Source organism: Apiospora phragmitis, assembly GCF_038363925.1.
Source record: "Apiospora phragmitis strain CBS 135458 chromosome Unknown utg000008l:1.0-3514335.0:1.0-3519231.0, whole genome shotgun sequence".
Lineage (NCBI taxonomy): Eukaryota > Fungi > Ascomycota > Sordariomycetes > Amphisphaeriales > Apiosporaceae > Apiospora > Apiospora phragmitis.
In genome coordinates this window covers 515,700-527,749 of record NW_027117407.1, presented here as the reverse complement: position 1 = coordinate 527,749, position 12,050 = coordinate 515,700, and the positions used below count along the sequence as shown (strand labels likewise).

Here is a 12,050-nt window from a genome sequence, read left to right as displayed (position 1 = left end):
TCGGCATGCCACACCCCCGCACCCCCGCAGCACCGCCACCCGACCTCCCGCCTCCGCCGCCGGCACGCACAAGCCGATTCGCCCCCTGCCGCGTGCAAACCAGTCGCCGCCACGCCAAGACATTGCTCGCCCACGCGAACGCCTCCGGGACCTCGGGCACGCTGATCCGCCGCGGCCTGTTGAACGGCAAAAGACCCTTCTTCTTCTCATGTCTACTGAGGACCGGGTATCGCAGCGCGTGGCCGCCCGGCAGCAGGAGCGCCCCGTTCCGCCGCAGGAAGTCGCCGAATCCGAACTGGATGCCCGGACCCCGTGGCCAGTACGGGCAGGCTTCCGCCCAGAAGCGGGGGTCGAGCAGGCAGGCTCAGTCGGCGGGCGCGGGTGTTTGGTCGTGGCTGTCGCGGTCGGCGACGAGGGTCCGCCACAGGGCTTGGCGGAGGCCCTCGAGGTCGCCGTACACGTTGGGGAGCGGCGGCGTGCTGCTGCTGGTGGCGGCACCGTCACCGTTACCGTCACCGCCGCCGTTGTGCCGACGGGACTGTGCACAAAACGCAAGCAGTTCAAGTCGCCGCGCGCAAGAATCGCCCTGGTGAAGTTCACGTAGACCTCGAAAAGTTGCATATTGTAGTCGGGCGCCAGACCGGACAACTCTACCGTGGATGCAATCGTCGGAAGGCCCAAGATGCCATACACTTTGTCGCGCGGATCGGTTGCGCCGGCGCCGCGCGAGAGGTAGAGCGTGGCTATCAGCCCGTCGGAATCGGGCTGCGTCTGCCTCTCACGTGCGCCGCACGTATCGCCCTCTGTGCGGCGCATCGTCGCGATACGAAGGAGGAGCTTCCACTGCCGCTCAGGGCACCCGTGGCGATCATGCAATCGGCGGTCTTTCAGCAAACCGAGCCCATTCTCAATGAAGGCACTGCCTGGAGAAGATATGTGTTATCCCATTTCCGGCTCCCGACTTTCGATCAGGCTTGCGGCGGTATATATATCCCCAAGTGTCAAATAGTAAGCGCCCCATAGAACAGGGGCGTCCAGCCGGGCCATGGCCAGTTCTTGCAGGATCCAGAGGCGATGCCAGTAGTTCTGCACGAAGAAGCCCCGCAGGCTAGGAACACCTCCGTCCGCCATGGGAACATGGGATACGTGTTGGTGGACCAAGGCGTAACGGCGCTCCGGTACATTTTATTCCGTGACCAGAACTCGGCCAGGCGCATTTCTGTCGCCATCTCTTTGGCAAGCCACGAGATGACACCAAAGGCGGTCGAAGTGTGCTCGGAAGCAGGACCCAGCCATACCACCACTTGCCAAGCCATGGCATATATCCTGCGCATGATGCGGACTTGCTGTCCTTTCTCGTCATTGTCCTCTTGGTTGATGCACAATGCATCAATCCAGACCCGAACTCCACGACGGACCCATTCGCTGCCTCTAAGCTCCATGTGAAGTCCGTGGAGGTTTCCGGTAACCTCCTTTTCGGCACCCTCAACAAGGATCTTGTGGGTTGGAGTAGGAGGTCCCCAAGCATAGGACATGGTGATATACATGTCCGCAAGGCTTTGCTCATCCGCATACCCATTCAGCTTTGTGTCGGATGTAGTATCGCCTTGTTCTGGCCCTTTGGCTTGTTCCGGGTGACTACCATATCCGTCTTCAAAATGCATCTTTCCTCCCATCCCACGATCGAAAAGACTGTAGTAGTTGTAGTGAGATTGCTCCGAACCGGGCCAGACGCGACCTTCATTGTCCGTGGTCGGCCATCCAGCGGCAGACTCATCCATATGGCGATGCTCTAAATGGCAGACAATGGGGCCATCATCATCGGCTTTGGTTTCTGAAAGCGGGTCGATGATTAACAACCGAATCTGACCTGGCTTTAAAGGCGTGTATGAAAGCTTCCGTGTGTTGGGAGAAGACATCACCGCAACCAGAATGAGTACAAGCGTGGCCAATGTGGTTAGGTGATGGTAGCCAGGCCTGAGATTCAGTTGAGTGATGAGGAAAGGACTCGACGAGGCTGTGATGAAGGATTCAAGCTATGCTCTAAAGGCAAGGGAGGCTAGGAGACCAGTATCAACAACCTTTCCTTTATAGGACAAGTAGACTTAACTGTTTAGATGCCCAAAGAGCTGAGGGTTGAATGAAGCTTTAGTTGGGAAGGTGTTGAGACCAAGCATACTAGAAAAACTACATGCCACATAGAGCAACGTAATTACATATAGATAGGTAGTGCCAAGTATATTTATAGTAAATGGATATGATCTACGGGAAGAGGGGGATTACCAGGACCTTGCATACCTTATGACGCTATAAATAAATATTTGAGACTAGAATACAAGCAGAAAAGACCCCTGTCAAAGTGGGTTACCCCTGTCACCACTGCCACAAAATGTAGGGTGTGCAATCCCATAAACTCCTATGGCCTTCTTAAATACACGCGGCGGTCATATCAGGTTACACTGGATCAACCCAATCCTCCACTGCTTGACTGATTTTCGGAATCTTTGTGCCGTTAAATGGGCCTCCTTCTGCTCCAAGTGGTTAGACCCCCCTGACAGTACTGGTACAAGAGCAAGCTCACCTCTTGGACGAATGACGTGATTTCGCGGTGAAGCTTGAAGCTGGCGGCGCATCTCACAGCGACGTTGGACAGTAACCTCGTATTATATGGGCGTGTCATATGACGAAGGCCGTACCCAAAGCACCATGGCACAAGTGCTTTGTTCCAGTAAGTTTTAGTGGCTATGCTGGCGGGGGGCTAGGATACAGACCTTCTTTCATTTGAAAGCATCAGTCGCGCCTATGCGAACCAGGAAGGTATCCCGTTGCTTAGGTATCGATGAAGGCAGGGCTAGCACGACATATTTCGCAATGGGGTCAGGGGTCAAAGCACCATAGTAGGGGTGCGCTGCTTATTAATAGTCTCTTTTGTCCATATAGAGACCCGTAGGGGAGTTCTCCTTTGTTAGGATTCTCCTCTTCTTTTAGTCAGCGCTTTACCACATCCTACTTGCTCGGCATTATCTGTACCTATACATGCCCACCAGAAGCTCTCTCTAATGCGACAACATGTGTCTTCAAATTGAGATCAGACCCCACCTGGCTGATTACCCCCCTTTACTGACTCACGTCTTTAGCAATATGGTGCTCTTGGTGTTGGCCATCTGATGGATGGCCATGGGGGTGAGCAGAAGCCCCGGGCAGGCCTTGACCAGGCAGAGTGCGAGAGATGTATGCGACGAGAGGTCCTGCACTGATTCAGCAGCTAGATGAGGGCAGTCGTGAGTCCAGGAAAGGCGCAGTTCAACTCCGGTCTATTATATATTCTACTGGCAGAAGATCCCCAGACTACTTATTTGCGTACACATAAAATCCTGGGATAGTCGGTTTTGCAATGGCTGGTCTCTAAGATAGCCGGCTATCGACAGAGCTGCGGAGGTGATTTGCAGTGGTTGCTGGTCGGCTAGATCTCCAAGATGAATCGGATCATCCGGAAGAGCGAAGCAGCGGAGTATTGCTATCATCATGGCATGAGTCTTTGGGGAACAACTGGGGTTTGGGGGCCGAGTATGCATCGATGTACGGTGAACAGAGAACAATAAGGAGCATACTGCGGAGATAGTTCCAGAAACAGCAGGTAATTAGAAGTTAATGTGTAGCCAAGATTGATCTTATGTGATTGGACGTATAGGACCAAGGTGTTGGATGAGGTGCAGTGTGATAAAATGAAATACGAGGTTACGTCGGACTGACCCACTCACACACTACTTCGGCAGTTCATTTCCTAAGATAACGTGGAACGAAGAGATTGTCCGATTACCTCAAAACCTGTTCGGTTAGGATAACTCGATGTCCCGACGTCGAACTTATATATAAACGTACCCTTTAGTCTCGGAAGTTTGATAAAAGATTGTTATTGTGACACTCTTGCATCCGGTCTAGACTCCAGAACTGGCAATATCTAACTGGAGAGTCCCAACAATGCATACCATTCGCTCACTCGCGGTGGCCATTGCAGTCCTGCGGACCAGCTCTGCCGCGGTCCTGGACCTCCCAATCTGGTTCCGCATCACCTATGTAAGTTATTTTGTCCCGTTAGGCGCTGTCATGCTCCGTGTGTTCTCGTCTAACCCCTGCCATAGGCCATGGTGGAACTCCAGGTTGGCACGCCCGCAGAACACCATCTCCTCTTGTTCGACACGGGGAGCGGTACCTCGTGGATAGCGGACAAGAAGTGCGCTGATGGCGCTTGCAATAACATCAGCGGGTAAGTGGCACACGCCCCTTTGCCATTTGTCCGTCAGCCGCCCTCAAATGACAGATTTCAGCATAGTGAAGGATCACCAGTTAATAGTATGCCATAAATAGGTTCCCTCGTAATGGGTACGACGTAAATGCATCCTCTACGGCCGTCGACCTGGGCGTCTACAATTCGATTGGCTATCTCGGCGGTGCGACGGGCGGATTCACGTACAGCGACGTCTTCGAGATCGGCGGCATGGCGTGGAACCAGACCTTGATCGCGGCCAACCAGAGCTCCTGGTCTTTCATCCCCGGCGACGGGTTCCTCGGCATGGGCTTTTCGTCCATCGCGCAGCCGGCCACCAAGACGGTGGTGGAGACCATGATCGGAGATGGGCTGCTGGACCAGCCGAGGTTTGGACTCTACTACGGCAAGGAGTTCGAATACACCGGCGATGGACCCGGGGAAGGGGTCCTCACTCTCGGAGGTTCGAAGGAGGAGAAGTATGTCGAGGGCGACATGACCTGGCTCCCCGTCCGGAAAGATCTCAACGGGACCGTTTACCAGCTCTGGCGCTCCACCCTCCGCAAATTCGCCGGGCACCGCCACGAAGACGGCGACGAAGGACAGCCGCCCGCGTTTAACGGCACGCTGGAGTGGGACGCGGGCCAGGCCAACGGGGTCTTCGACACGGGGGCGGGCACCATCTCGGTGCCGCCGGGCCGCATCGACGCCATGTACCGGTCCATCGGGTGGAACTACGACGACCTGTACAACGGCCGGTACATCCCGCTCTGCACCGACTTCAACACGTCCTGGGCCGTGACGTTCACGTTCTCGGACGACGGCGTGGCCTTTTGGGACGTCGCCATCACGGGCGACCGGCTGGCGCGGAACGGGTTCGCCGGGCGCGAAGATGCGTGTGTACCCCCCTTCGAGCCAGGCGAGAGCGAGGGGCTCGTCCTTTTTGGGCAGTCCTTTATGCGCCAGTTCTACACTGTCTACGATTTCGGCAGCACGACGGTCGAGGAGTACAGACCGCTGATTGGGTTTGGCGAGCTGAAGGCGGAGTTCAGACCACCGATCGAGGATGGGAAGGGCGAGCGGCAATAAAACGCGGAAAAGGGGGGTCGTCGGCAAAGGAAACGAATTGGGAAGGTGGTAATTCAAATGCGGGAAATCCAGGGATGTCGTGCATCTGGGAGGGATGTGACTGGCAGCTGGTCCCGGCTGAAAGAGACGATCGTTGACGTGACGCATGTATTACACGCATATATTACCCATTACACTGTCGTCCATGCTTACTTACCTACCCACCCCGCCAAGGATATATGTATATATACATATTAACCGGCAACTGTAAGCTGTCCTATCAGTTCGTTAAAGAAATTGATGTTCTTATCCAACTGCATTGACATGAAGAAAGCCCCTTCAAAAACTGAATAATCCATAGTCCTCGGCGTTGAACAGCCAGCTCAGAATATGGCGACTGCCAACAAGAAACATTTCGTCATCGTAAGGTGCATTCCTCCACCGAAGACCCCGCGATAATACTGATGGTGGCAGGTTGGTGGCTCGCTGGGCGGCCTCGCCGCCGGCCTGGCGCTGCGAGAGCTGGGCCACGACACGACCATTCTGGAGCGGAACCCCACGCCCGTGCTGGAGCACCAAGGGGCCGGCATAGTCGCCGGCGGCGACACGCTCGCCTTTTTCAATAAATACAACCGATGCGACCGTCCCATCGCGGTGACCTCGCATCGGAGGCAGTACCTCGACCGGGACGGCAATGTCATCCACCAAGAAGACATGGACCAGAATATGACGTCAGTGCGTACAATACGTCATTCCCTATACTTTTCTTTTGTTCGCTTCCAGTTCGTGCTGAGAGTCGACTGCTGACAAGTTCGATTAGTGGGACCTGGCCTACTATTTGATGCGCGCCAATTACGACGGCGTCCAGAACTCCTACTGCGAGGTGCCAGACGGCAAGACGGTGCACCTCCACGACCGCAACGTCACGGACATCCAGGAGCGCGACGACGGCGTAGAGGTCTTCTGGAAGTCGGGGAAAGGCGAGGAGGGCAGCATAAAAGCCGACACCCTGGTCGGCGCCGACGGTCCCAGCTCCACGATTCGTTCCATCCTCGCGCCAGAAGTACAGCGCGTCTACGCCGGTTACTGCGCCCTGCGCGGCACCGTCCCAGAGAGCGAAGTCAGCGACGCCGCGCGCGAGGCCTTCTGCGAGCGCTTCACCTTCTTTCACTGCCGGGGCGTGCAGATCCTCGCGTACCTGATCCCGGGAAAAGCCGGCACCGTCGAGCCGGGCCAGCGCTTGATCAATTTCGTGTACTACACCAACTTCCCCGAGGGCTCGCCGGAGCTCGAGGAGATCATGACGGACAGGCACGGCAGGCGTCGTCGTATTACGATGCCGCCCGGGCTGACGGCCCCGGATGCGTGGGAGAAGCAGCGACGCATCGCGCGGGAGCGCCTGCCACCCCAGTTCGCTGAGATCGTCTGCGCCACTCAGAAGCCGTTCGTGCAGGCTGTGACGGACGTGCTGAGCCCGGCCAACGAGTTCATGGGCGGGAAGGTGGTGCTCATCGGCGACGCGCTGGCCGGGTTCCGGCCGCACACCGTGGCGTCGACGTCGCAGGCCGCGTTCGACGCCATGATTCTGGGGGACTACATCGAGGGCAAGGTGTCGCGGGAGCAGTGGAAGCGGGAGACGCTGGGGTTCGCGCGGTTCATCCAGAAGCGCGGCGTGGATATGGGGAACCGCAGCCAGTTCGGGGATCTGCCGCTCGAAGAGCACATACACGACCGCAACGTCGCGTCGGTCCCGAGGGAGAAGGAGGTTTATCCGGACTGGGCGACGGCTATTTAAGCGTATTGTATCATTTGAACCTCATGTCGGGGTATTGCATAGTCTCCAGTTTGGCTTCAGGGCGGATTTGGCCATTCACGTAGCTGTAGCGGAAACCATGGATTCCATGAACTCAAAAGTTCCTTTTTATAAACTCTTCCTAGAATCGTCCAGTATAAAAAGAAACCTTCAATTTCTCTGCCTATTGTTTCGGAGTTAGTAGTGACTTGTAGATATTTAGTTTTACTTCATGTCAGTTTGAGAGTGCCCCTTACTACTGTCACCGTGACCCGACTGCCAAGAAGACGTAATTACTCGATATTGCGTGTGATTTCCATATACTTCTTTTCTATCTTTCTTTTGAAAGTATACACTCTCTATTCCTCACTGTCTCAGGTCACCTCGAACACCTCCTCTGTCCTCAAACCATTCGAGTTTCTGCTTCAGTCAGTCGAAACGAACCATCAAAGATCAACCCAACTTCCGACCTCTCAAAAGCTCTTGATTACAGCCTTCGGTTTTCCTAATATCACTCACGACTTAACGCCAGCAGCGGTCTTGACGTCTACTCCAAAATTGACCAGCCTCCCTTTCACCCGTAGCGAGCAAGCTTGCCTCGTTGGGCAGGATGCAAGTTCCACGAGTCATACCCGCCTCCTCCGGCGGCGACGCCGAGCCGCGACCCGAGACAAACCCTGGACAGCAGCAAGCTGCGACACCAGCTGCGGCACACAATCGAATTCGCGGTCTGAGCGATCCGGAGAACTTCCAGCACATCGCGGTGTTCGCCGACGCGCTCTTCCGGTCCCTGCCTTCTGACCTCGGCCTCGCGGGGTTCGACGGCATCTCGGCGGCGCTCGAACAGACGATCAAGAACCACTCGTTCACGGTCGCGTGTGACGGCAAGGACGATTCGCTGACGGAGGCGACGTGCCGGAGGCTCGGATTCTTGATGTACCGTCATCGCAGGTGAGTCAGCCTCCTTGACTTATTAGCGGACTCCAACGCCGGGATCCTATGATTGCGCGCTAACTTGAATCATAGGCGAATCATCGCGATCCTGCGGCAGAGATATAGTGATGCCGAAGTTCCACAATAAGAATGCTGTTGTATCCGAAAGGTGGAGATGTTGACTTTACAAGTGATGGGAAGAGACAACAACACCACATCCGACGATCTTGAGCTTGAGTATCGTTCGGTTGTCGACGGCGGCGAATTGGAAACAAGCTACCTGTCCAGTGCCGCGTTGTTGATTGCGACATCTGGGAAGGGAAAGGGGAAGGAAGAAGAATGAATAACGCATCCTGTAAGCAGGAATGCCCGAGCAAATCCCCTTCTACAAGCTGATGATGTTTACAGGCCCATCGATATGCATACAAGGGAAGCTTGGTTTAAAATTAGCTCTATCCCTATCTAGGAAGACGTATTTCAGTTTTAGCAATGCGATCTTTACTGCGAATGAATTGATCATTGCCAACTGAGGAGAAAGGGGGCTGGAGTGAGAGGTGTATCATCCACCAGTCTATTTACTTAGATAACTTTGTCATTGACTAATTTGATGGCCCCCACAAAAGAAGCACTCAATGACTACTTGCATATCTAGCCGCATTGGTAGACTGGCGTCTCCGTGTGCCAATACGCATACAGGTTCTTGTTCCCCTTCCGGTCCACCCTGGTCTGCCTCCGCTTCTCCTCCTTCTGCACGTTCTCCTGATGTCTGAGCTGCGTCGCCAGGATGGACCGCTGCTGCGACGCGGGCAGGTGGATCATGGTGTTCCGGTCGCCGGCGCTCATGCTGGACAGCTGATAGGCCACCGCCGCCCTCGCCCGCTTTTCCTTCTTTGATAGCGCCTGTGTATTGCTGCTGTCACGTTGCGAATCCGAATCAGACCCCTCCACCTTCTCTTTCTTGTCGGGCTCTGTTTGGGAGTACTCCAACTGTGATACAAATGGCTTCCGCGTCCGGCGACGGAACTGCCGAGTAAAAGGCGGTCCGGTCTGCCCTGACGGTGACTGTCTGGATACGATTTTGCCGGAAGGTAAGCGAATCGAGTCTTCGTCGGCCAGGATTGGCTTCGGATGACTCGAGCTTGTGGTAGCCGTCATTGGCTCGTCTTGGTTTCTTCCTTCTCCTGCCTCGTCATCGTCATCTTCGCTTTCTTCCGCTTCTGAGAAATCGTAGAACTCGGCAAACTCCGAGTCCGGTGACATGTCGAACCTGCAGTGGCCCTTGCCGGCCATGTGCTGCTGTGCGGCTTGCACGGTAGCCCTGGTCGTCCCACATTGTATGCATTCTCGGCATTCCGAGATGAGCAGATGCAAGTACTCGAACAACGTCTCGAGGTCGACAATTAGGCTGTCCTGGTACGGAATGAAAAGGCCGTGCAACTTTTGCATGTGCGCGACGCTGTCAGAGAAGCTGGGCGAGGCATTGGAGCAGAACAGGCATTGCCCGGGTGTGAATGGACGCATGGCGGCGAGGGGATAGTCGGTTAAGACTGTAGGGCTGGTTTCGGGGCTCGATGGAAGACTCATTGGGGTGGTGGTTGTGGCTGTTGCAATCGTTGCAGTTGCTGTTAGTGGCATTGGTTGGGTTTGCTTGAAAGTGGTTGCGGTTCTGGACGAGCTTGCTCAGCGGGTGTAAACTTTGTAGTCTGTATAGACTGTTTGGATCGAGTTGAATATGATAGAAACAAACTGAATTACACTGAATTTGTATCTGGTTTTATATAAGTTGGCTGGAATCGTTTGAATCTTATGAATCTTTCTTTCCACAGCATGTAAGCCACCTGCAGTCTGGTGTTAGAAGCAACGACCGAGACTCGTCGGAAATCGGCTACTGCACTAGACCGACGCTACCAAGCCTCTGGAAGCGTGGTCCACTGAATTGCACCGATCAGATGATCGGTCAGATTGACGAGGAATGAATCATAATGAGCAATGACGAAATCACCACCGGCACGGCCATTCACGGTCCTATGGCACCTCCGTCAACAAAGGGCCTTTTTTCAATAAACTAAAGACCTTGGAAGAGTCAAAGTGACATACGAAGCTGGTGCTGGAACTGCCGACTAGTTGATGCAGTAATAGCCTGGCAGCCAACTAATAAGAGTCGACTGCTGACTGGCAGCTGGGAGCAGCTGCTGCCAGATAGCGCCGCTTCTGAAGGTGTAAGTCGTTTTGGGGAGTGAGTGGTCAGGGGTTGGCATTGAGTTTATGCTTATGCCAAGCTTGCATGGCTCGACTATGGCTGGAATGACTGGCTGCCCACGAACAATGAAGCCCCCCATTCTGCTTCTCGAGTAAATCTACGACTGGAAATGGCAAGATTATAATGGCAGAACTAGACCTGGCCGCTGTCCGCACGTTTTCGATCAAGGTGGCCAAGGAGGCGGGCCATATGATTCTTCAAGCAAGCCAAGCGCAATTGAAAACGACCGCCAAGACCAACAGCAAGTTCATCACCGTGTTTGGGTGTCGCATGCACCGAGTACAGGTACTTATTGACACGCCCCTTTGCAGGTACCGATATCGTCACAGAAACAGACAAAGAAGTCGAGGCCTTCATCTCCCGACGACTCCAGGAAGCATACCCATCCTTTGACTTTCTGGGGGAGGAATCCCACATGGCCGGCCAGAAGATCCGCGACGACGTCCCGACCTTCGTGGTCGACCCCATCGACGGGACGTCCAACCTGGTCCACCACCTGCCCGAAGTCTGCGTCAGCATCGGTCTCATCGTCGGCGGTCACTCGGTCGTGGGCATTGTCTACAACCCCTTTGACGACGAGCTCTGGGCCGGGTACCGAGGAGGGGTGCGTACACCCAAAGGCGTGGCGGGCCGTCTCAGACCCTACCCCTCTACGCTCCACCATTCGTCGAGGGGGAGGAGGGAGGCCGCTTGACGGGCGCCTGCATCGGCGTAGACTGGGGCAGCGACCGCGAGGGTCACGAATTCGAGCTGAACCTGAAAGTCTTCGCGGCTCTGGCGCGCACCCGGCGCACGGGCGGCCGGTTCGTCAACTCGCTGCGCGGCGTCGGATCCGCGGCCCTGGCCGTCTGCCGCGTCGCCGCGGGCCAGCAGGACATGTTCTGGGAGTGCGGGTGCTGGGCCTGGGACGTGGCGGCCGCCTGGTGCATTCTTTCGGAGGCGGGCGGCGTTATTGTTGATGGCGGCGTGCCGGGAATTGGGACCCGCCGGTCGACAACCGGCGGTATCTCGCGGTGCGAGCGGCGTCGGTGGGACAGAGGGAGGCGGTTGAGGAGTTTTGGTCTGTGCTCGGAGAAAGTCGATCCCGGTATGGGCCTCCGTGAGAGGGGAAGAGAAGAGAAGATGCCATCGTTATCCGACGCAACATTTATCAAGATGGTCATGATACGGCTATTCCTTTGGCAGAGCCTTTCTACATATTAGAACAGCCGGAGCACATATATTTCATAGCGAATGTTCTAGGGCATTCCCACGTCTAATCTCGTGACTGCATAGGACGCTGTCTGGGCTTTGATGGATGCACAATTACTTGCTTGTCATTCGGTAAGAGAATCTAGGCTCTGTCAAGTCGTTGTGTGATAACTAGCGCTAGCTCTTCTCGAAACCAGTTTCATTTCTCTTCCAGGTAGCCTGGCACTTGAAGTCGGAATAGTTGAGCTCAAGTTGCCATCATGCCAGTCACCAAATACCCAATGCATCATTATTCAACCCCGTTGGCCAGGGTTTACGGCAATTAGGTAGCTACGCGTTCTCAAGGTATCAAATATTCCGCCCGGAAACAGTTGGGACGTGCAGGATCACCATAATGAATTCCGTCAAACTTGGGACAGGAACCCAGATCTTCCGAGAGGCAGTAGTAAGCCGACCACCAGGAGCCTTTCGTCTGTATCTGTAGCACGAGTGAAAGACTAGCCGCAATAACTGTAGTATGGCGCGATACGTTCTTAAGA

General features: G+C 55.1%; 6 protein-coding genes across 6 annotated transcripts; 5 read left to right on the top strand and 1 right to left on the bottom strand.

Annotated features, from left to right (window-relative positions):
• Positions 1–208: 208 nt before the first annotated feature.
• PG994_008579 (uncharacterized protein) lies at positions 209–604 on the top strand (the record flags this gene model as incomplete). The annotated part of the gene is made up of 1 exon (XM_066859988.1): positions 209–604. One exon carries the CDS (start codon positions 209–211, stop codon positions 602–604), a length of 396 nt encoding a protein of 131 aa, XP_066713577.1.
• Positions 605–3,981: 3,377 nt separating this feature from the next.
• On the top strand, positions 3,982–5,356 carry PG994_008578 (acid protease; the record flags this gene model as incomplete). The annotated part of the gene is made up of 3 exons (XM_066859987.1): positions 3,982–4,077; positions 4,143–4,267; positions 4,369–5,356. 3 exons carry the CDS (start codon positions 3,982–3,984, stop codon positions 5,354–5,356), a joined length of 1,209 nt encoding a protein of 402 aa, XP_066713576.1.
• A 369-nt stretch (positions 5,357–5,725) lies between these two features.
• On the top strand, positions 5,726–7,130 carry PG994_008577 (FAD/NAD(P)-binding domain-containing protein; the record flags this gene model as incomplete). The annotated part of the gene is made up of 3 exons (XM_066859986.1): positions 5,726–5,758; positions 5,810–6,070; positions 6,156–7,130. 3 exons carry the CDS (start codon positions 5,726–5,728, stop codon positions 7,128–7,130), a joined length of 1,269 nt encoding a protein of 422 aa, XP_066713575.1.
• A 607-nt stretch (positions 7,131–7,737) lies between these two features.
• PG994_008576 (uncharacterized protein) lies at positions 7,738–8,208 on the top strand (the record flags this gene model as incomplete). Its single annotated transcript, XM_066859985.1, has 2 exons — positions 7,738–8,078; positions 8,154–8,208. The coding sequence occupies 2 exons, from the start codon at positions 7,738–7,740 to the stop codon at positions 8,206–8,208; spliced, it is 396 nt and encodes a 131-aa protein (XP_066713574.1).
• Positions 8,209–8,708: 500 nt separating this feature from the next.
• On the bottom strand, positions 8,709–9,581 carry PG994_008575 (murein transglycosylase; the record flags this gene model as incomplete). The annotated part of the gene is made up of 1 exon (XM_066859984.1): positions 8,709–9,581. One exon carries the CDS (start codon positions 9,579–9,581, stop codon positions 8,709–8,711), a length of 873 nt encoding a protein of 290 aa, XP_066713573.1.
• Positions 9,582–10,042: 461 nt separating this feature from the next.
• On the top strand, positions 10,043–11,523 carry PG994_008574 (uncharacterized protein; the record flags this gene model as incomplete). Its single annotated transcript, XM_066859983.1, has 5 exons — positions 10,043–10,098; positions 10,240–10,279; positions 10,438–10,565; positions 10,606–10,924; positions 10,993–11,523. 5 exons carry the CDS (start codon positions 10,043–10,045, stop codon positions 11,521–11,523), a joined length of 1,074 nt encoding a protein of 357 aa, XP_066713572.1.
• Between the last annotated feature and the right edge of the window lie 527 nt (positions 11,524–12,050).